This window comes from Penaeus monodon, chromosome 4, assembly GCF_015228065.2.
Source record: "Penaeus monodon isolate SGIC_2016 chromosome 4, NSTDA_Pmon_1, whole genome shotgun sequence".
NCBI classification, from domain to species: domain Eukaryota; kingdom Metazoa; phylum Arthropoda; class Malacostraca; order Decapoda; family Penaeidae; genus Penaeus; species Penaeus monodon.
Genome location: NC_051389.1, coordinates 41,378,413 through 41,398,412, shown reverse-complemented (window position 1 = coordinate 41,398,412; position 20,000 = coordinate 41,378,413). Strand labels below are relative to the sequence as shown.

General features: G+C 40.0%; 3 protein-coding genes across 3 annotated transcripts in view; 2 read left to right on the top strand and 1 right to left on the bottom strand.

Annotated features, from left to right (window-relative positions):
* The window catches only part of LOC119572218 (cytochrome b-c1 complex subunit 8-like), a 4,662-nt gene extending 607 nt beyond the window's left edge, over positions 1-4,055 (top strand). The window contains exons 2-3 of the mRNA XM_037919194.1: positions 2,924-3,079; positions 3,777-4,055. Coding sequence (XP_037775122.1) covers positions 2,926-3,079; positions 3,777-3,871 — 249 coding nt within the window. The 5' untranslated portion in view covers positions 2,924-2,925 and the 3' untranslated portion in view covers positions 3,872-4,055. The remainder of the gene's footprint in view (positions 1-2,923; positions 3,080-3,776) is intronic.
* A 41-nt stretch (positions 4,056-4,096) lies between these two features.
* Positions 4,097-11,353, bottom strand: LOC119572217 (minichromosome maintenance domain-containing protein 2-like). The gene is given in 15 exon segments (XM_037919192.1): positions 4,097-4,698; positions 5,130-5,316; positions 5,430-5,572; positions 7,196-7,343; positions 7,494-7,686; positions 7,808-8,057; positions 8,194-8,341; positions 8,487-8,518; positions 8,520-8,641; positions 8,751-8,890; positions 9,037-9,159; positions 9,383-9,531; positions 9,608-9,933; positions 10,096-10,265; positions 11,319-11,353. Coding segments are annotated over 15 exon segments (2,241 nt in total). The 5' UTR covers positions 11,345-11,353; the 3' UTR covers positions 4,097-4,614.
* Positions 11,354-12,553: 1,200 nt separating this feature from the next.
* The window catches only part of LOC119572216 (gem-associated protein 8-like), a 9,833-nt gene continuing 2,386 nt past the window's right edge, over positions 12,554-20,000 (top strand). Inside the window, exons 1-4 of the mRNA XM_037919191.1 lie at positions 12,554-12,568; positions 16,403-16,573; positions 16,813-17,193; positions 17,355-17,381. Of these exons, the coding sequence (XP_037775119.1) occupies positions 12,566-12,568; positions 16,403-16,573; positions 16,813-17,193; positions 17,355-17,381 (582 nt within the window). The 5' untranslated portion in view covers positions 12,554-12,565. The remainder of the gene's footprint in view (positions 12,569-16,402; positions 16,574-16,812; positions 17,194-17,354; positions 17,382-20,000) is intronic.

The window sequence follows — 20,000 nt, the reverse complement described above, 5'->3', positions numbered from 1 at the left end:
GCCCCAGGCTAGGGAAAATAGGTTAATCTTATGGTTGGGATGCGCTGAGCTAGAGCAAATTGAAGATAATATTCTTATAGAGGACCAAAAGTTGCAGTTCTTAGTACAGAACTAATTTGCAGTCACAAATAGTAGTGCTATAAATAGTCTAAGGGGAAAAGGTCACAGGCCGTGCTAGCGCTGCTCACAGCCCAAGTCCACTCTGTGTTCCAAAGTTTCAGCTCTGTCTTGTCCTACGCACCAATGTTGAAGGCAATGTTAGTTAATCTTTATGGTACAGATGCAGTAAGCAAGGGCAAATCAATGATGATAGTCTTACAGAGGACAAAGTTAAAGTTGGTGGTATAAGAATTAATCAGCACACATGAACGATGGCACCACAAATAAAGGGAAAAAATTGCAGAAAGCATTGTTCACAGCTGAAGTCTGTTTGGTGCTTCCAAGAATTTCAAATTAGATCTTTTAATAAATTTTGTGTTGTGGAGTTGGGGACTTAGTCTCTGGTAAGTCTGTCCATACTATAAAGAATTACAACAGTAAGACAATAGGGGCAAAGCTCCAGAGTTAGGAAGAGTTTTGGGTTTAGTTTTTTCACACAACTTTTTAGTATAAGATAAACTTTACCAATCATGGACAAAATAACAGACAATAAGACATTTTCATCTCTAGTCAGTAATAAAAAGTTTTGCAACCGTAATAGCTGCACTATGACAAGGAAAATCTAAAGACACTGTCATAAATAAGGAAAAACTACACTTAGTGATACATAAAATAGTAATTTTTATTTATACACAACCATCCAGTATTACAGCTATTATTCCGGTTAATCATTATGCTATGGACACACTAAGCAAGGTCAAATTGAAAATTATATTCTTGTAAAGGACAAAAAGTTGCAGACATTGGTACAAGAAGTAATTGGCAGACAAGAATGGTAATGCCACAAATTAAGGAAAATTGCTGAAAACGTTACCACTTACAGCATAACGCCAATCAGTGCTCCTGAGTTTTGGCTCTATCCTGTCATGCATACCAAGGTGAAGACAATATTTACCAGGGGATGGCATGCTTTAATCACAGCAATTTAGATTGTTGAATTAATTTTGTGACATGCTGTGAGGAACTTTGTCTCTGACAAGTGCACCTACAAAAAATTATCATTAATCCTTCTTTCAATTATTCACACTGTAATATGTATGAATCTTGTTAAATTCGACTGCAAATTATATAAATGATGTGGTAATGTTTAAGAAGATTAATTTCTTATTACTCCCAGGAAATTTCGCAAGAATTGAACCAAAAACCTTCCTAACCCCCATACCCTCACCCAATCATTGTATTTCCCTGTTTGGGGCTCCACCCCAGGACTCCCACCAGATGGACTTACTCTGCATGCAGCATTTATCACAACCTATTTCTTCATTTTTGACATTATTTTTAGTCTATGCAGATAATTTCATTAGTGAGTGTAGTTTTACTCTTTGATTATTTTAGTGAGACTATATTTTCCTGTAAATGTATACAAATGTATTATGTGTTGCACAACTTTTATTATCATCTTGTGCATGGATGAAAGAGTCTTATTTTGAGTGATTTTGTCCATTATAGGCAAATTTTACCTTGTACTATATGGCTCTTGAAAATTTAAAATTGTATCCATAAAATAATCTGCGCAGAAAGGAAGTCCACAGTGATCAGGCGGGGTCCAGGGTGGAGCCCCCAACAGGGAAATACAGAGATGAGATGGGGGTTGAGGGTGAAGCCCTGGGTTAAGAAGGTATTTGGTTTATATAACAACATTTGGGGATCCAAAGGAGTGGCTGGAGTAATAGACACAGAAGAGTGCAGTTACCAGTAACTACAATTACTAATACTTTCACTTATATCATTTGCAATGGAGGTGTAAATATTCAGCTTGATTGCCTGACCGATCATAACAATAGTGATATCAATGGATTCCCTGCACTCTTTACTACCCATATCTATAGAAATTATGCAAAACCCCCCCACCCCCTTGCCAGTACCCAAAATCTTGACCCCAATAGCAGGGAAGGGCATGAAAGGTACCTGGAAAGCTGTAAGATAAATATGAACAATTTTCACAAAATTGGTCAGTATAGGACACAGTCCCCTGCATTAGTCAATATAGAAACTTATTATGTTTATATTATTATTATAGTGATGTATTTCAAGTATATTATTCATATTTTATTCCGCAAATTCCTTGGTACCTATTATGCCCTCCACTGCTGTCAGGGCCAAGAATATGTGAGGGTTTGGGGGGGTCCCACAGCAAATCTTCATCAATACCCTATTGTCATAACTGGTCATGCAAAAGTATTCTAAACATTTACCAGAATGGAAAACAGATGTTTCATGCATATTACATTCCACCCACTCAACAGGGACAAAGTCCCCAACTCCACATTTTCTTTTTTTTTTTTTTTTTTTTTTTTCTCTTTTTCTCTCTCTTCTCTCTCTCTCTCTCTCTCTCTCTCTCTCTCTCTCTCTCTCTCTCTCTCTCTCTCTCTCTCTCTCTCTCTCTCTCTCTCTCTCTCTTTTCTTTATTTATGGTGTTACTGTTCATGTCTGCAGATTATTTCTTATATTGATGACTGCAAATTTTTATCATCTACAAGAAAATCATCTTCAATTTGCCCTAGCTTAGTGTGTCCATAGAGTAAAGATTAACCTGTAAAATTACCAATTTTGGGTTCATATATACTGTGTGTGTGTCTGTCTGTCTGTCTGTCTGTCTGTCTTTTTTTTTTTTTTTTTTTTTTTTTTTTAATAATAATATCCCCATGTATTGTATAGTCTGTTGCTTGTGATCATTTGGACAAATAATTATAAACAGAATATGTTTATGATGAAAGTTATTTTTTAAACTTTTCATGTGTAATGAATTGACTTTCCTTTTCAGAAATGGCAAAGGGATTCGGTGAGCTTGCCCACGTCAGAGGCATCATCAAATACTCTCTGTCTCCCTTCGAACAGAGAGCATTTGCTGGAGCCATCAAATATGGTGTCCCAAATTTGTTCAGGAGGTTCCGTGGACAGGTCCTTCGTGTTGCTCCTCGTAAGTAATGCACTTGTAAGCTCTTATGCATGATTCTTCTTCTTCTTCTTCTTCTTCTTCTTCTTCTTCTTTTGAGTATTCTTTGTACTCATTCTATGAAACATTTACATTGCTTCAGACATCATGGTCTTCCCATTTCTCGCTAGGAAACTGTGATACTCACTTTAGTATTGTTTTTTGAAATGTACCTACACAGATGGATCCGTGCTCACCCACCAAGGAGTAAATTAGTAGTCTACATGCCCTCACCTGATTACCCTGTAGCTCCTCATTATTATTATTATTTTTTTTTTTTTTTTTTTTTTTTTTTCCCACTCTTCAGTTTTATTTTTTATTTGTTTATTTTTTTCTGTTCCTTTCTTTGCATTTTCCCTAATGCTATTGATATTGATGCTGCTATTATTATTGATTTTATAATCATTACCCTGTTATTAACTATACAAATAGCAATATAGAAATAAACTGAAATATTTCTGAAAATCAAGGAAAAGGGGTAACAGGTGAGATAAGTCAGACTAGTGATTGACTCCCTGATTACTAAGCATTTGTGGAACATCAGTGTGTTAATACAGTTGATAAATGAAACTCACTGTGTGCATGGCCATCCTTGGCAACATCAGGTTAATTAAGTAAGCAATTTTCAGAGATTGTTCCATTAATATGAACTCCCTCCATCCTAACATTTTCTTGTTTGCAGCATTCATCATTGGCTACATGATCTACCAGACAGTGGAGGGAAGACACGATCAGCTAATGAGGAAGAATCCTGTTGACTTTGAAAATGACGAATAATTTATATCTGTAAATATGGAAGTTGTGGTTGTAAACCTTTTGGATTTGATGTTAAAAACAAACAAACAAACAAAAAAAACTGTTAATAGAGAAGATATGACCAGTCATTTTACAGTGCACATCTTAATACCACACTTCTTCATTAATGTAAATATCCATTAACCAATAAATAATTTTGTAACCATTGCAGTTTTACTTTCAAGTCATAGGTATGAATTATAGAGGAGGAGGATTTTCATGTACATATAAATTGGAAATAATGCAGTTTAGCACTTAATGATTTTATTCAATTCAATTCCCAGTAGTACAGAAAAGTATTCCATGGCATCCAGAAATGTCCAGCTCATTTATGTATAAAATGATATATTTCATTTTTCCTTCCGTAGTGTGATTTTTAAATGTTTTCTTGTACATGAAATGGTAAGATGTAAGAAACAGTTGTATAAGAGCTCAATCATAAAACAAATTTTGATTTGACAAAATATGTAGGTATAAAATAAAGCCAACCTATTAAATGCCTTCATACTACATGTTAGCACACAAAAATAACATACTAGGGAATTGTCTTCTGTGACCCTTCATTTTTACAAAGAAAAGTATAAACACTCCATGATAACTGAAAATTTGCGTGTTACAGCAACACAAACGTGTGTGTCCTTTTTTAAAATTTCTTTCACTGATGCTGCTGAATTAAAAACCAAATTGTACTATATCATGTCCTCTACTAGTTTCAAGGATGATTCTCAGAGATCTGAAGAAATATCGCCTGTGTGAGTCAATATAAAGTCCTCAAGTAGTCTTTGGAAATGAAGCATGCGTTCATCATTCTGCAGGAAAAAAAGAGAAATGTTAGTCTGAAAAACTTTCATATACTGGGACTACAGGATACAAAGAGCCATCATAATGTTTTTATGGTTTCCACATTGACTAGCTCTACTAGTATCTTCATCTGGATGTTATTTGTAGGTTACTTGTATATGAAATATAAATGTTTCTTATCTCAAAGTTTTTATCAATGTCCAGAATACGTACAACACATTTCATGTACACAGATGCTATATGAGTTTATATCACAAACAAAACAATTGGATCAACAAAATTATTTGATATCCTGTGCACTCTGAGTATCCTTTACTGAGATACACCAAGTTGGGGTACCTGACACTGGGAAAGACCAGAATTGGGATAAGCATACTAGGATTGGTACATTGGGTATCAAATGTTGTGCTTAATCCAAACATGTTTGAGATAAGTGAACCTTTCTTCCCAATATGGAGTGGAGATCACAGTGAGTTGGGAGATGAGGAGTGGGTTTCACCTGGAGTAGAGAGTATCCAGAGTGAGCTGCTAGTGCCTCCTCACTCAACATCACAGCTGCAACAGCATCCCAACTTTCTACTGTCTTGCGCAAGGCTAGGCGAGCATGACAAGATGCTACTTTAGCCCTTTAGAAGGAGTAAAACCTATGAAACACTGCAGTGGTAAATTGTCTTATCATTAAATATACTAAGGACTCTAAACTGAACATGAAGAAAAAGTAAAACTTGCATTAACTTACAGTGTGTGTATGGCTGTGATAGGCACAGAAGCTCCTTGTACACAATCGCCACGAAGTCTCCGAGTGGCTACGTAGTATCCGCGTATTAACTTTTCTGCCTCTGGGCTGAATTCCACATCCAGACTTCGTGCTATGCAAAGAAACTTTAAAAGGCAATCAATATTTTTGAGAATGGAATATGAGTAATAGCTTTAGATAACATAAATGCATGCAGAAATAGTTATACTGTTTTATAGACAATAATCAACATTCGCCCCCAATGTCATGCCCGTTGTTGTCCGTGGGGCTTAGGGGATCTTTGGGCCTCAGCCCTCAGCTCAACCAATTTTGTATGATCTTTTCTTCTCTCCCTCTCCCTTTCCTTCTCTTTCCTCCCTTTCTTTGTGTCATTCTTGAATGGCATCAGGGAGCCATAAGCATGGTAATCCCTTGGTTAATCATCTAGCTTTTACCTCTCATAGGGACCCGTTCCTCTATCCTACAAATTGCAGGCATGTAATGGAGATTATGTACCCTTATTAAGGGCATTAACTCTTGCTCCCTCACCAGCCTTTAACCTTTAGAGTCTACAAGTTTGAGTCTGAGGTAACAGTTCTTGTATTCAAACTAGGCCTCACTCTACGCCAGGCCAGACAGGTAGTACGCCGATGAGTATTTTCTCTCCTCTCCCTTCTTCCCAAGATGTCTCAGCATCTCCCCCAGTTGACCTTCCCCCTGCCCCTTGCCATCCTACCTCTCTCTCCCAGTCAAATTATTTTGCCATTCTAAATCCAGATGCTTCAACCTCTAGCTTCACCAGGGCCTACCTATCCTGCTCACTTTACCTGTCGTACCAGCAACCTAAACGTCCCACCCCATCTTCTACCATACTCTCCTACACCCACCTCTTCCTCTGCTCCTCGAACCTTTGTCTCTTTTCCTCCTCATAAGAAGACCTTCGGTTCTCACACCTCTCCACCTTACTCCCCTCCAGAAACTCAAGGACATCCAAACCTTCCTAAACATGACCCGAGAGAACGCTCGTCTTTCTCATCCACCATCTAACCTCTCTACTCCCATTCCTTCAACATTCAAAGTAACTGTCGATGGCCATCTTCCTCCTCATGTTTCCCCTACCCTTCTTCCACCCACTCTCCCCCAGTATACCCCTTCCTCTCCTTCTCCATGTGCACCATCCCCTTTATCCTTTCCGCCTCCACTTGGATGCTCCCTTTTGCCACAACAGCAGCCCCCTCCGGATCCTCCACCTCCTGACATTCTTCCTGATACTGCACTTTCTTCCTCTGTTACCTTGCCTCATTTCCCGGGTTCTCCTCCTACTTCTCCAATACCCATTTCTACCCTTATTACCTGTTGATTTATTCATAAAAGCCCATGCGATGCTCCCCTTCCTTCCTGAGACACAAAAATACTCTTAACCCCCTTCCGCCTTTTGCTAACCCCGCCTTATTCCATTTACTCTCCCTCTTTATCTTTTTCACTATCATACTGTTATATAGCGCTCTACGACTTTTGACATTAACACATTTTGTCCTAATCATTGACTCTTTTCGCCACAATTGTGCTATATGACCTTTGATGTCTTGCACATGTTTTCAATCATTAGCCATCAGTCAACACAAAGACCTCATTATGCCTAAGCATAACTTCCGTAGTGCAATTTTCTCTTCAGATTTAACATCATATGAAATATGATATGAAAATCATGTGTTTGGTTCAAATAAAGAAATGCAACTGTGAACTTTTGCTTCTACCGTACAACTGACCTGCCGGAGTTGGTCGGGCGGCAGCAGAGGTTGAGGGGGCTCCTCGGGATTCGTGCTGTCCAGGAGGGTCTGTAACGTGATCACTTCTTCTGCCTCTCTCTCACATTCTCCGTCAGGCGTCTCGCAGTATATCACCAATCCAAAAATGCTGGGAGTGTAGTACCATTAATAAGAATGCACAACGAATTTATTAAAACATACGCGCGCGCGCGTGTGTGTATGTGTGTAGTGCTATGTGCATTTACTTCATAGATTTAACAACACTCGCTCCGAAATCACTTTTACAAACTCTACTGACTCAGTGATAGACTTCGTAAGGTCTCCGAGTGGAACATGGAGAAAGGTATCGTCATGTTCTGTGGATGTTCGTCGGCGTCCATGGCCGGGATCGTAGCACGCCCACGCTGCAGCTCGAAGTGGGTACTTGAGAGGCGGCGTTTTGTGACGGAGGTGAGACGGGGACTGCACATGAACTACACCACTCTCAAGAGCTGAACGAGATAAAAGCATATTTACTATTTATGCATGTTTACTGAACATATAGCCTAATTGTAATCAATTTACTGAGTAAACGTTCAGTTCATTTATTTATCCCATATTTGTAACCATTACCTCTACACACTGACTGCCTGACGTCTTTTCTGAAAGTAGAGAAGTCCCCAAGGACGCAGACGCCCCCGTGGGCCATGAGCAAAGATCCTCCCTGCACCCACACCCCGCCATCTGGGTCTTTCACACACACGCCACACACAGCGTCCAGGGGGGAGTGGTCGACCTTGCAAGGTGCGTAGCGACCACCATACCGAAGGAGCCGTAGTAGGAGAGTTGTGTTGCTACCCACACCGAGGACTGCCAGTCCTGCCTGTGTGTACGAACACTGTGTACATGTATTTATACCAAAGACATTACTGTTAATAGCCACTTCAGGTCTTAAACTGTCCAGGTTAAACGCAACCAATTAAGAGTACAAAAACTGTATCGACACGTTAACAAGAGACCTTCGACGACGAGCAAGAGGCGAGAGAGAGAAGGAGAGCCAACTTGAAGGTGTGGAAGGTGCCCGCGGGTGTCACCGTGGATGCGAACATGTATGCCAGTGTCACCACCAGTGACCATGGCGATGACTGTCGGTCTTCGACCAGGTGCCTGTTGATAATGGGTGATCATATCCCGGCTAAAATTACACTTATCACATATCTTCGACAATCAAGTTCATTAACAGAGATCAAAGCAGAAAAGATTAACTAAGTAACAAGTGGAGAAATAGGCGTTTAGGAATGTCTGTTGAAACCTGAAGAAAGACGGAAGCGTGAAACGCGGCTTGAAGGGGTCGAGGCGGATGGACGACCACGGCCTCCAGCGTTGGCAGCGCCGGGAACGCCCTCGGCACCATCATCACCGTGGCCTCGAGGCCCTGGCCTGGCTTCACGCCCTGCAGCATCTCATCTGCGGGGGAATGGAGACATCACTTATTTATCTATCTGTCTAGTTCTTGGTCTGTCTATCTGCTTTGCACCTCCGTTTTTGTTTTTGTTTTTTATACATGTGCACATACCCCTGAGGACGAGAGTTAGCGTCTGGGTCCTGGCGTGCTCTGCCTGCGGCTTCGAACATTCGGCGGGCACGAGCACCACCTGCACCTTCTCGCCGAGCTCCCTCGAGGCAGGGTCCTCCTCCAAGGAGAAGCCGCACACCCTGCCAAGGAGGCAAACCAGAAGAATGGTGATTGCAGTGCAGAATATTCTCTTTGCATTAAAGTGCGGCGGGTGTGGCAAAACTGGCAGCTGGCTGCAGAATGCAAAGAAACTTATATCATACAAAATTCAAAACGTGTCACTAACCTGCAGAGTCGATCATGATAGACCGTGTCCGCCTCGCCGTGCCCGACACTGAAGACTCTCACGTGGAGGTCCTTCACTGTGCCAGCGCAGCCCGGGTTGCTGCAGACATACCTCGCCCAGACTCTGCGGGTGTTGCAGCAGCTCCAATTTTTTTCCTAACAGAGATCCACACACACTCACCATTGTGTGTGTGCGTGTGTGTGTGTGTGTGTGTGTGTGTGTGTGTGTGTGTGTGTGTGTGTGTGTGTGTGTGTGTGTGTGTGTGTGTGTGTGTGTGTGCAGCTACAGATAGACAGCTGTGTACACATATTTACTTGAACCCAACAAACTGCCCTCAGGAACTCACGTGTAGGACTGCGGCAAGGATACGGCCAAAATCCTTCCGGCCAGCAAGCCAAGGATCGGCTCCTTCAGATGCAAAGGCAGATCCCGCACGCTGCTAACCATCCACTCCTTGACCCAAGGAATTCCGCTCACGCGTAGCGGGGAGTAAATCTGTAGCGGGAAATGTGTTGATTAGCATGGAGTCAACGGCGGATTTTTCACTAAAAAAGAAAAAAGCTCGGCTTACCTGAGCCGCGGTGAGGGTCTCCGTCTCGTCAGCCAGAGAGGAACCGGGCGACCCTTCAGGTGACAGACACTGGAGTGACAGATCAAAGTCCACTGATTCAATTTCCGTATCTTTGTCCGCTTTATCCTTCTCCTCCTGTGGGTAGAGCGACACCTGGTCGTTGAGGGTCGGCAGGGCGGTCGCAGCTGCCGGCGGGCAGTGGTCGTCCCCCGAGGTGATGCACGGGCGGAGGGTCGACATGGTGGACAAAGCTGCCACGTGCAACACTTTGTGGAACAGCTGCTGGGCTTGCAGAGGGTCCGTCATCACCATTTCCGCCAGACACTCTGCAACGTCACGCTTTCAGTTTCGGCAGTGAAATTTCTTCTTGACGAAAAAGACAACACTAATTAGCGCCAGAAAAAACAACATCGAAATACATTTTAAATTTCTCACTGAATCCTTAATGCACGGTAGGCAAGGGCGCGGGCCGGACCTACACCGCTTACCGTCCACCTCCCGCACGTGCATGAGATTCACGAGGACAGGCACTTTGAGGATCTTCGGCACGGGGGAGAGTGCGGCCCGGGCCACCAGAGCGGCCCTCAGGCGGTCCATGCCCCCAGACTGTTGTAAATAACGGACCACTGACGCACAGAGAGATTGTTCTGTCTCCATTCTAAGTGCGAAACGGAAAAAAAAAGATTAACACACACTATTCTCTCTCTCTCTCTCTCTCTCTCTCTCTCTCTCTCTCTCTCTCTCTCTCTTTCTCTCTCTCTCTCTTTCTCTCTCTCTCTCTCTCTCTTTCTCTCTCTCTCTCTCTCTCTCTCTCTCTCTCTCTCTCTCTCTCTCTCTCTCTCTCTCTCTCTCTCTTCTCTCTTTCATACATAACACACACACACACACACGCGCGCGCGCGCGCGCGGAGGAGAAGAGGTTATGCTCCCGGAGCTTTTCGAGAGAAAGGGTCTCTCGTGCCTCACACTAAATTGTTTTGCCAATGGCCTCGGTGTCATTGCTGAACCGTTCAAGTTTAGTCATTAAGTTCATGATTCACAGATCTTAATTTCGGGGCACGTGTCCTCCCCCCCCCCTTCGGGTACGCCAGTGGAGGAGGAATTTTTTTTCGACAGGGGTAAACCTAAAGGGGAAGATTATTAAATATGCAACGATCCTTGCCTCTGGTGGAGTTTGGGATTCTCAAAGTGATATCATATGGCCCATATGATTTTTAAGCAATGTAAGCCTCTAGATACGATGAAGTTCCTCGGGCAAGGAACTTCACCTCGACTGCCTACCTAGCCCCTGGGTGGCCAAGCCAGCCCAGGTCAGTGCTGGTCCCAAGCCCGGATAAAATAGAGAGAATGATTACCTAAAAAGGTAACCCCGGCACTCTCCGTGGCAAGGAACTGGGGACCCTACCACGTACTCACTCCAAGAGCATCACAACATGAAAACTACAATTAAGTATCATGCTGTGACCACGGCGGCTCAGACATGAATCTACCGTTAGAAAAAAAGCCTCTATTAGTGTTCCTTTTTTGGGCAAAAGGAACACTAATAGAGGCTGACATTGCTTAAAAATTGTTACCCTCTGAATAAAATGTTTTATCACAATATTCTAATTGTTTTCCTTATACTATTTATCTAAACCTATTTGCATAATCCATCGTAATGTTTTGAAATAGATAATGACAACTGAAGAAAAGAAAAGTAAAAATATCGTTACTTGAAACTTTGCCGGATCGCCTGCATTTGCTTTCGGCGCCGAGGCAGTACGAGCGTAATACTATTCCTATTGTGACGTCTGCTTATACTCATTTTCATTTTTGCAAAACTGCTAGGTTATTAAGGAATAGTCTCTGAAAAAAAAAACTTAATGCATAATTGTAAAGAAATCTGCCGACAGATTTGAAGATCTCTTTGATTTGCAGTTTAGTCATAATTCTTCACTTTAGATCTACTATTGATATATGTCAATTAATTGGCTGCTGTAATAAATCACTTTTATCTATTGATTATTTTTATAATTTCAATGCGATTCCACATAAACATGTTTAATCTCGTTACCCTGATTGTTTACATTTGAGGAGAGGCAAAAATCCGCAGGTTTACTCACCATTTAGCATTAATATATTTTGAGGTGGGTCTTACTATGTCATTTTCACGTTGACTATTGCATCTCTATCGGTAGTCATAAACAACACAGGGACAGCTGCTGAGGCCTCATCTTTACCGCGAAATGACGAAAATGTCCGCTGCATAACAGTACTCAGAGACTTAAGTCCACAATACCCTCACACAGCCAGAGTTTTAATATCACGGTTTCTTTAAGTCCGTTCTCTATAATTCCTCGCTGCAGCTCGTCTGTACCTTCCACACTGGAGGTATGTCACAAATATTTTCTATAACAAAATTGCGTTGGCATTTGGCACGAAGTGCCAATAAAAGGGGTACAGGGAAGGCTTCCCCCCTTGTCTAGGGAATAAGTAGGAGGAAGGAAAAGTTAGGTTTAGATTCTTGGGTGTACATGATACCCTGGTTTTGGGACTTCATTTCTGGAAAGTGCCTCGTTTTTGTTAACAAATACCATTATTTGGAAGTGATCACATTAGAACCCCATGCAGCAACACCTTGCTTTGTGATCAGACATAATTAAAAAGCATAATCATCAAAAAAAACTACTGGTAATACTGGTTTCATTGCTGAAGCCATGGTATTACCTGACTTGGATTCATGGTAATTTTCACAAAACTTTTGCATAATTGATCGCAATAGTAGTTGGTATATCAAATAGATTCTCACAATATAACAATATTTGGAATATCAAATATAGTTCCTAATTAATCCTTACCCCTGAGTAGAAACTGCCATTTTCATAGGAAAAGCTAAGGATTTCCAGTTTTACCTTTTGCAATGTGGTTACTTTATTGTTAACATATTTTTATTTCTTTTTGTTTGCAGGTTGATTTAGTCATGGTAGGTACTAAAATCCCAAATCAGATCTGCTTGGAAGCAGAGAATTAAGCCTGGGCAAGGGTGCATACTTACTGGACAGGGTTGGAGTGCCCTTAACCATTATGTTTAATTTTTTCAAGTGGCTTATGTGACCTGTGACATATGAAACTCTAAAGCCTCCTCTATAACGGGTATTGAACTAATTACATTGGCTTGCAGGGGTAGTGATACTGGTATATGACGTTACTCTTTATTAATAAGAGTTGACACACAGTACACACACGAACACACGAGACGATGTCTAAATATATGGGTAATAGCAGTATGCTGGGTCACGAGTCAGATCTGCCACTCCGGAGGAAGAGGGCTAGGCCGACCTTACTGCGTCGAGCTCTGGTCACGAACTGAAGGGTCAAGCGAGATCAGATAACATCATCAACTACGCCCTCGCTGAGTGAATGGTTCCTATTTGGGACTTGGATCCACGTGGTAAACAGCCACATGGTCCACTGGTAACAGAAATAGACTTATGTATATGCTATATTGGCGGCTGAGCAATATAGCATATACATCTTTGACTCAGTTCACACCATCCAGTACTACCAAAACTTTTCCTTCTGGAATTGGTGTCTGACATAAATCCAGCATTCATGAACCACAAATTTTATCCAGAATAATGGCCAGGAATAAGTCCCAAGCATGTAAGAAATGAATGGACAGGATCTATTCCATTTCCTCAATGAAAATGATTAATGAACTAAAAAAAATCAAGAAATTATAATGCAAAAAAAACTATGAAAAAAAAATGGAACTTAGTAAACAAGCATCTTCAGTTGAATTAAGTGTAGGTGAGTCATCAGATGATGAAGTAAATCTGCTTGACAGCTCAGATGAAAATTTAGATCTAGGAAAAGACACATTTGGATTAGTCATTGTACTGGATGAACTACAGATAGATTCTCTAGTAGAGTGAAGCTGGAGAGAGCTACACCCAGCAAGAGTAGACAAACCAACTTATTTGATGCATTTCTTGCTCAGGTCACTATGGACGGTACAATGGGATATAAAGAGAAAAATTCAAAGGTGTTTATATTACTCCAGAAATTGAAGAACTATCATACCCATGCTGTTGTAATGAATTAGTTGTCTCAGAACTGCCACATATTTAGTGCAGGAATCCTGTATTTTGATTTGGATTTCCACCCAATATAAAATCAGTAATTAATCCCTACTTCAACATAAAAGTGATAGATATCATTGAAAAGAAAAGTTTTATTGTGGTTACAGGTCATTGTTTACCAAAGAATTTTTCTGTGAAAGGTTAGTGACCTCTGAAAACAACTTTATTTCATATAAGCTTAGTGGTCTACCAAAGAAAAGAAAACCTCATTTTATTACAAAACAGCCTAGTTGATAATTGTAAATGTAACTATTTGACTTAACCCCCCATATGTGCTTATATTAAGAAAGCCTAGTGGTTTACCAGAGGTTACCGATGATTGCACTTTGTTTTACCACAAATTATTTTTTTCTTCCCTACTGTGGGTTATTCTAAGCATGACAGTCATTTTTTTTTTCCATGATTCTGTTCTGAATATTACCACTAAAAGCCATGATGATAACAATGACCATCAATATACCCTAGATAAACCAGTAAAGAGATGACTAATGTCTAACATATGTGAATGAGAATCTTATAGCTTTATTATCGTAGGTGTGATTGATAAAAATGGACAGGGGGGTCAAAATAGGCACACACAACTTTACAGGTAATACTTCTTAATATATTCAAAATAATTTGTGCTACATAAAACTACAACCACTTCTAAATATATTGGCCATATATGAAAGCCAACAAATAATTTGTGTGACAGATGTGGTATCGAGAAGAAACTTACCCACAATTTTAGGTATACCTATTGGTCGTCTTACCCTAACCTAGGAATCATAAGGTTCTAATCTGATTAATAAATGCCCCTAAGCTGGGAGTGTGCTCAGCTGGGAGGGTGATTCTCCTGTTCTCTATCCTGCCATACATACATGGTATCTTCCAGGATGGGGGTAGGGGGGGCAGTCATAGGGGGCACAGCACCCTGCATTATACATTGTAGTGACTGATTCATTGTGTATTATTAATATAGTTATGTATTTACTGTATTCTATTTATATTTTACCCTGCAGTACCTTGGTACCTTTCATGCCCTTCCCTGCTAATGGAGGCCAAGAGTGTTGCTAATGAGGGGGTTCCGTGGTGTAATTTCAATATATTTAGACAGTAGAGAGTGAGAGGAATCCATTGATAATTGTCATGATTAGAAAAGTTAGCAGATTCACAATCTTTGATCAGTAATTGTGACCTTACTTTTACCTTATACAGATTATTTTTGATACCTTTAGTATTGTCTAAAGAAATATCTTTTGTAAAATCTTGGTTAACCTTTATGGTATGGATTCTCTGTGCTTGGGCAAGTTGAAGATGATACTCTTGTAGAGGACAAAATGTTTAAAATTTATAAATTGTTAGCAGTCGCTTCAAAGATATTTGATAGGTGGCACTAGGCTTATTGATTTTATAATTTCTAAAAGTTTCAGGTTGCTACCATTAAAGCTTTATTAACTCAATGCTGCCGGAAAAATGCTGTGCTCATTTTAAATTTTTTGTGAAATGTCTGCAAGTGCTTAGCAACAAAGGAGTCATTTGGTAGACCTCGTGACCTTACCTGATTATACCTTTCCTTGAAATGGCAGGAAAAACATTTTTTGTACTAATCCTATGAATATCAATGGTGTTATTTTTATTAGACATTATAATTACCATAATGTTATTGATATTAGTAACAGCAATTTAAGATAATGTAAAATATTTTTGAAGATCAAGGAAAAGGGTAAACAAGCGAGACAGGCAGCACTCGTAATTGGCTCGTTGATGACTTTGTACAAGTGTAGCCATCTATATGTAAAACTAATTAATAAAGTAAACTCGCAATGGGCATGGCATGTACATAATGCCATGCCCATTGGATTTGGGTTAATAAAAAAAATATCTTAGAGTTAACGCATTGGATCCAGGTGCTTTACTGCCTGCATGTGTTCCAAAATCCGGGCATTAGGTGGGTGTTTGACTTGTCGGCTGCGCACACACAAACACTCATGTGCGAGTCATTCCCATCACCCCAGCCTTCAGATGAAGTTTTCATGATGGCATGTTTCCGTCACCCAAGCCCTCAGCCAAATTTTTCATGACAGCATCTTCATGTCACCTGGCTCCCATGCCAAATATTTTCATGATGTAATGTTCACCAGGATTCAAGATATTAACTGACCTGTAAATTTGAAACCAAGGGTGAAACCATATTTTCTAATTATAGCTTTTATGTTGCATTCTAAGCCTAAAGGATTTTATATATATGTACAAAATATTGGCATAATGATTTATGGTCAGCTGCATATGTACATCAAAATCTACAGCATAATGCCTGCATCCCAGGTTTCACATCGTAATTAGAGAGTTGTTTGTTATGAAATGTTTGTGTTATTGTTCATTTCTCATTAACCTCCAAGAAGAAAATAAACAAACAAAAAAGGATAAATAAATAAGATTTTAAAAGAGAATAAATAAATAAATTTAGCTTTGATTTGATTTTTGTTTACATCTGTGCTCATGTTCACAAAATGAAAATAAATAAGTTTGATATAACTCCATCTCACTGTTCAGTCTTATTGCAAATTCCTGTTGAAGTTGCAGCAGACTATCTATCATTTAGAAAGATACTTCAATGATAATTTTCTTTTATTCACTGGCTAAAAAAAGGATGGTGATTTTTTTATTGATAATTTAAACATTGATTATTTCAGATGTACAGTGACAGTCAAGTTGAGAAGCCAGGTGAAGATCCTTGGTATTACGACAAGCGCTATGCAAGGTTTTGGCATCATTACAATACCATGATGATGACAGCACACAAAGATGCTGTCGTACGAGCGAGACATATTGCATCACATACGAATACAGCCCTCTGTGGGATGGTAAATAGATCTCTGTTTTATTGTGGTGCTGTTTTGAATGATTTTGAGGATTAACAGTCTTATGGCATTATGGTAGTAATATGCACTGAGTAATGATTTATAGTACTTAGTTTCAAAGTACAGTATTTTGACTAGCCAATTATTTGCATGAATTTTGGATTCAGATTTGACGCCACCTAATTCTAATTATTTGATCAGTTAATTTATTGATTCGCATGTTTCTCTGTTAATGATTTCAGCTGAAAGAACAATCTCATCAACCGAAGTACAGTGAACCTTCAAGACTGAGAAAATTTGCATCTAGTAAAAGTCTGACCGACCTTTCGAGATCCGGCCGAAATCGCAAGAAGAGAAAGAGGAAGAAAAAGAACAAACCGCACAGAACTCCAGCCTTTCAGGACAGTCAAGGAACAGTGAGTGACAGTGAAGCCCTGCAGTCGCAGATGAGCCAAGGAATGCATTTGCAGGATGAGGAGGAAAACATGGAAGTTAGTGAAGACTTCTTAGAATTTCTCCAGCAGAGTGAGCAACACCGGGTCGAGTGGAAAATCCGCAAAGTGAAAAGGGCTTTGGATGAGGAGAAACAGTCAGAGGATAGTGAAGGCAATTCCAAACCAAAGGTAGGGCTTTCCATATCAGTTTTTTAGGGGGGTTTTACCTTTATGAGGAAAGTGACGCATGACTGGATTTATTTATTCACCGGATATATAGTGGTTAGTATTGGAAATGACATTTAGGAATAGGGGAATTTATCAGGTGAATAACTCATTTTTTCTTACAGGAATCTTTAAAAATACTCAATAAACAAGTAAGTTCATCATATCCTATGGAATTTGGGATTGTTTTTATAGAGTGCTTTCAGATTTGCTTTATTTTGTATTTTGGTACTAAAACAACCATATTTAGTGTACTTTTACATCCTATATTTGAGCTGAATGTTTTTTTCTTTCTTTCTTTCTTTCTTTTCTTATCATCATCATCACCATCATCATCATCATCACCATCATCATCATCATCATCAATCATCATCATCATCATCATCATCATCATCATCATCATCATCATCATCATCATCATCATCACCACCATCATCATCATCATCATCATCATCATCATCATCATCATCATCATCATCATCATCATCATCATCATCATCATCACCATCATCATCATCATCATCATCATCTTCCTGCCAGCCTCTCAAACATTTTCCACAACACAGTATAGGGAAATCAAATAGTCTGCCTCTCTGTAAATGGAATAACTAAATTAGTAAACACACTTTGTATTTACAAATTTAAACTTTTTGTATTACCAAGCTAAAGCTTGCTTTATAATACACAATGATATTTTTGAAATACTTGTATTCAAGTAGACCATTCCTGTGTGTACACAAAGCTCTGAACTCTGCCGTACATTAAAGGTTATGTGAAGAAACAAAAAAAAATCTCTCTCTCTCTCTCTCTCTCTCTCCCTCTCTCTCTCTCTCTCCTCTCCCTCTCTCTCTCTCCCTCTCCCTCTCCCTCTCCCTCTCCCTCTCTCCCTCTCTCTCTCCCTCTCTCTCTCCCACTCCCACTTTCCCTCCCCCTCTCCCTCCCTCCTCTCCCTCCCCCCTCTCCCTCCCCCTTTCCTTCCCTCTGCCTCTCCCTCCCCCTCTCTTCTCCTCTCTCTCTTTCTCTCTCTTTCTCCTCTCTCTCTCTCTCTTCGTCCTCTCTCTCTTTCTCTCTCCCCTCCCACTTCCTCCCTCCCCCTCTCCCTCTCGTCCTCCCCTCCCTCCCTCCCTCCCTCCCTCCCTCCCTCCCTCCCCTCCCTCCTCTCCCTCTCTCTCTCTCTCTCTCTCTCCTCTCTCTCCTCTCTCTCTCTCTCTCTAGCCTCCGGGCTAGTACAGTGGTAACATGTCAGCCTGTCAATCGAGGGGTTGGCGGTTTGCGCTCTGCCCAGGTGCAAGAAGTTGCAACTGTCGCCTGGAGGTTGCTGTTTTGGCTGGGCGCCTGGAGGTTACTGTTGTGGCTGGGCACCACAGCGGGCAAGGACTCGGTTCAGCAGAGTTAGCAGCAGCTGACACACGTGAGCAAAATCAAACAGACAGTATGTCACACCAAGAATATCCATTGGAACAAATGGAATCAAAACCAAACTTTTAAACTTTTAAACTTTAAACTTCTTTCTCTCTTCCCTTCTCTTCTCTTCTCTTCTCTTCTCTTCTCTTCTCTTCTCTTCTTCCCTCTTTCTCTCTCTCTCTCCTCTTCTCTCCTCTCCACTCTGTCTTCTCTTGTACATCAGTAACCTTCTCTTCACCATGGTATTTTTCCTCATGGAGTTTTAAGACAGGAAATGTTTTCCATATGTTATCAGGTGCTGCTATAATTTTCATCTATGCAATAAATAATTTTTTTAAATGGAATAGAAAGAAGACTATAGGACTATAGGAGTTATATTGTAATTTGTATTTTGGTATTAACTTCAGTTGCAAAATTTTATAGGTAGACAAGTGTTTATAAATCACATTAATTACACTTTCTCTATCTCATCCAGTGTACATGTTTCTGTACTATATATATATATATATATATATATATATATATATATATATATATATATATATATATATATATATATATATATATTGTTCAGTCTTCAGTATACACATATTTAATAAAAAGTGGAGAAGAGGATGGGGGATGCAAACTTGCCATCTTGAGTATTTTGGCTGAAGGCCATTGTGAAGGGAAAGACTAGCCACAAGTGCACAAACCTCTTGGGGATGAATAGATTCATATGGCATTTAGCAAGGGGCTTTTGCATTATTTCCATTGATAAATGAGTGTGGAATGTAGTGTCCATGAGCCATGACTGGAAGAGCACCAGCTCCAGAGAGGATGCTATTTTCATATTTTGGGCCATGGGATTGTTGTAAAGCAACTATATCTAGTGGGTTAAAAATTAGCAATCAGTTTTTGACAGAAATTTCCTGAAGAAATTTTAAAAGAGTAAAAGAGGCTCACTTAAACTTCCATTTCGTGAGGCATGATTATGGTATAGTGATTGCTGTAGCTGTTTGACTGTTGCTAAAGCCTCCCCATATGTTCCAGAAAAATCTCTGTAAATTTTTTGATAGGCATTGTGAAGTTAAGTATAACCTTTTCTTGTCTTTTAGGTTTCATTTTTTTATAGAGTTGCTCTTTAGTATTTTCCTCCTGTATATTTTATGACATTCTGTTTGAGAACTGCTTGATATTTTGAATAGACATCTGGAAAGAAGTGTACGGTCACATATTAAAACTGAATAAGTGATTTTTAAAAAAATCCAGGGAATGTTAATTACATCTGTTTTTATCTGATGAGGAAACATGTTGCCCTGATGATCCAGAACCTATTTATTTTGTTTTGGTATATCAGTATCTCCCTTTTTTTCTCTTCTTCCTGC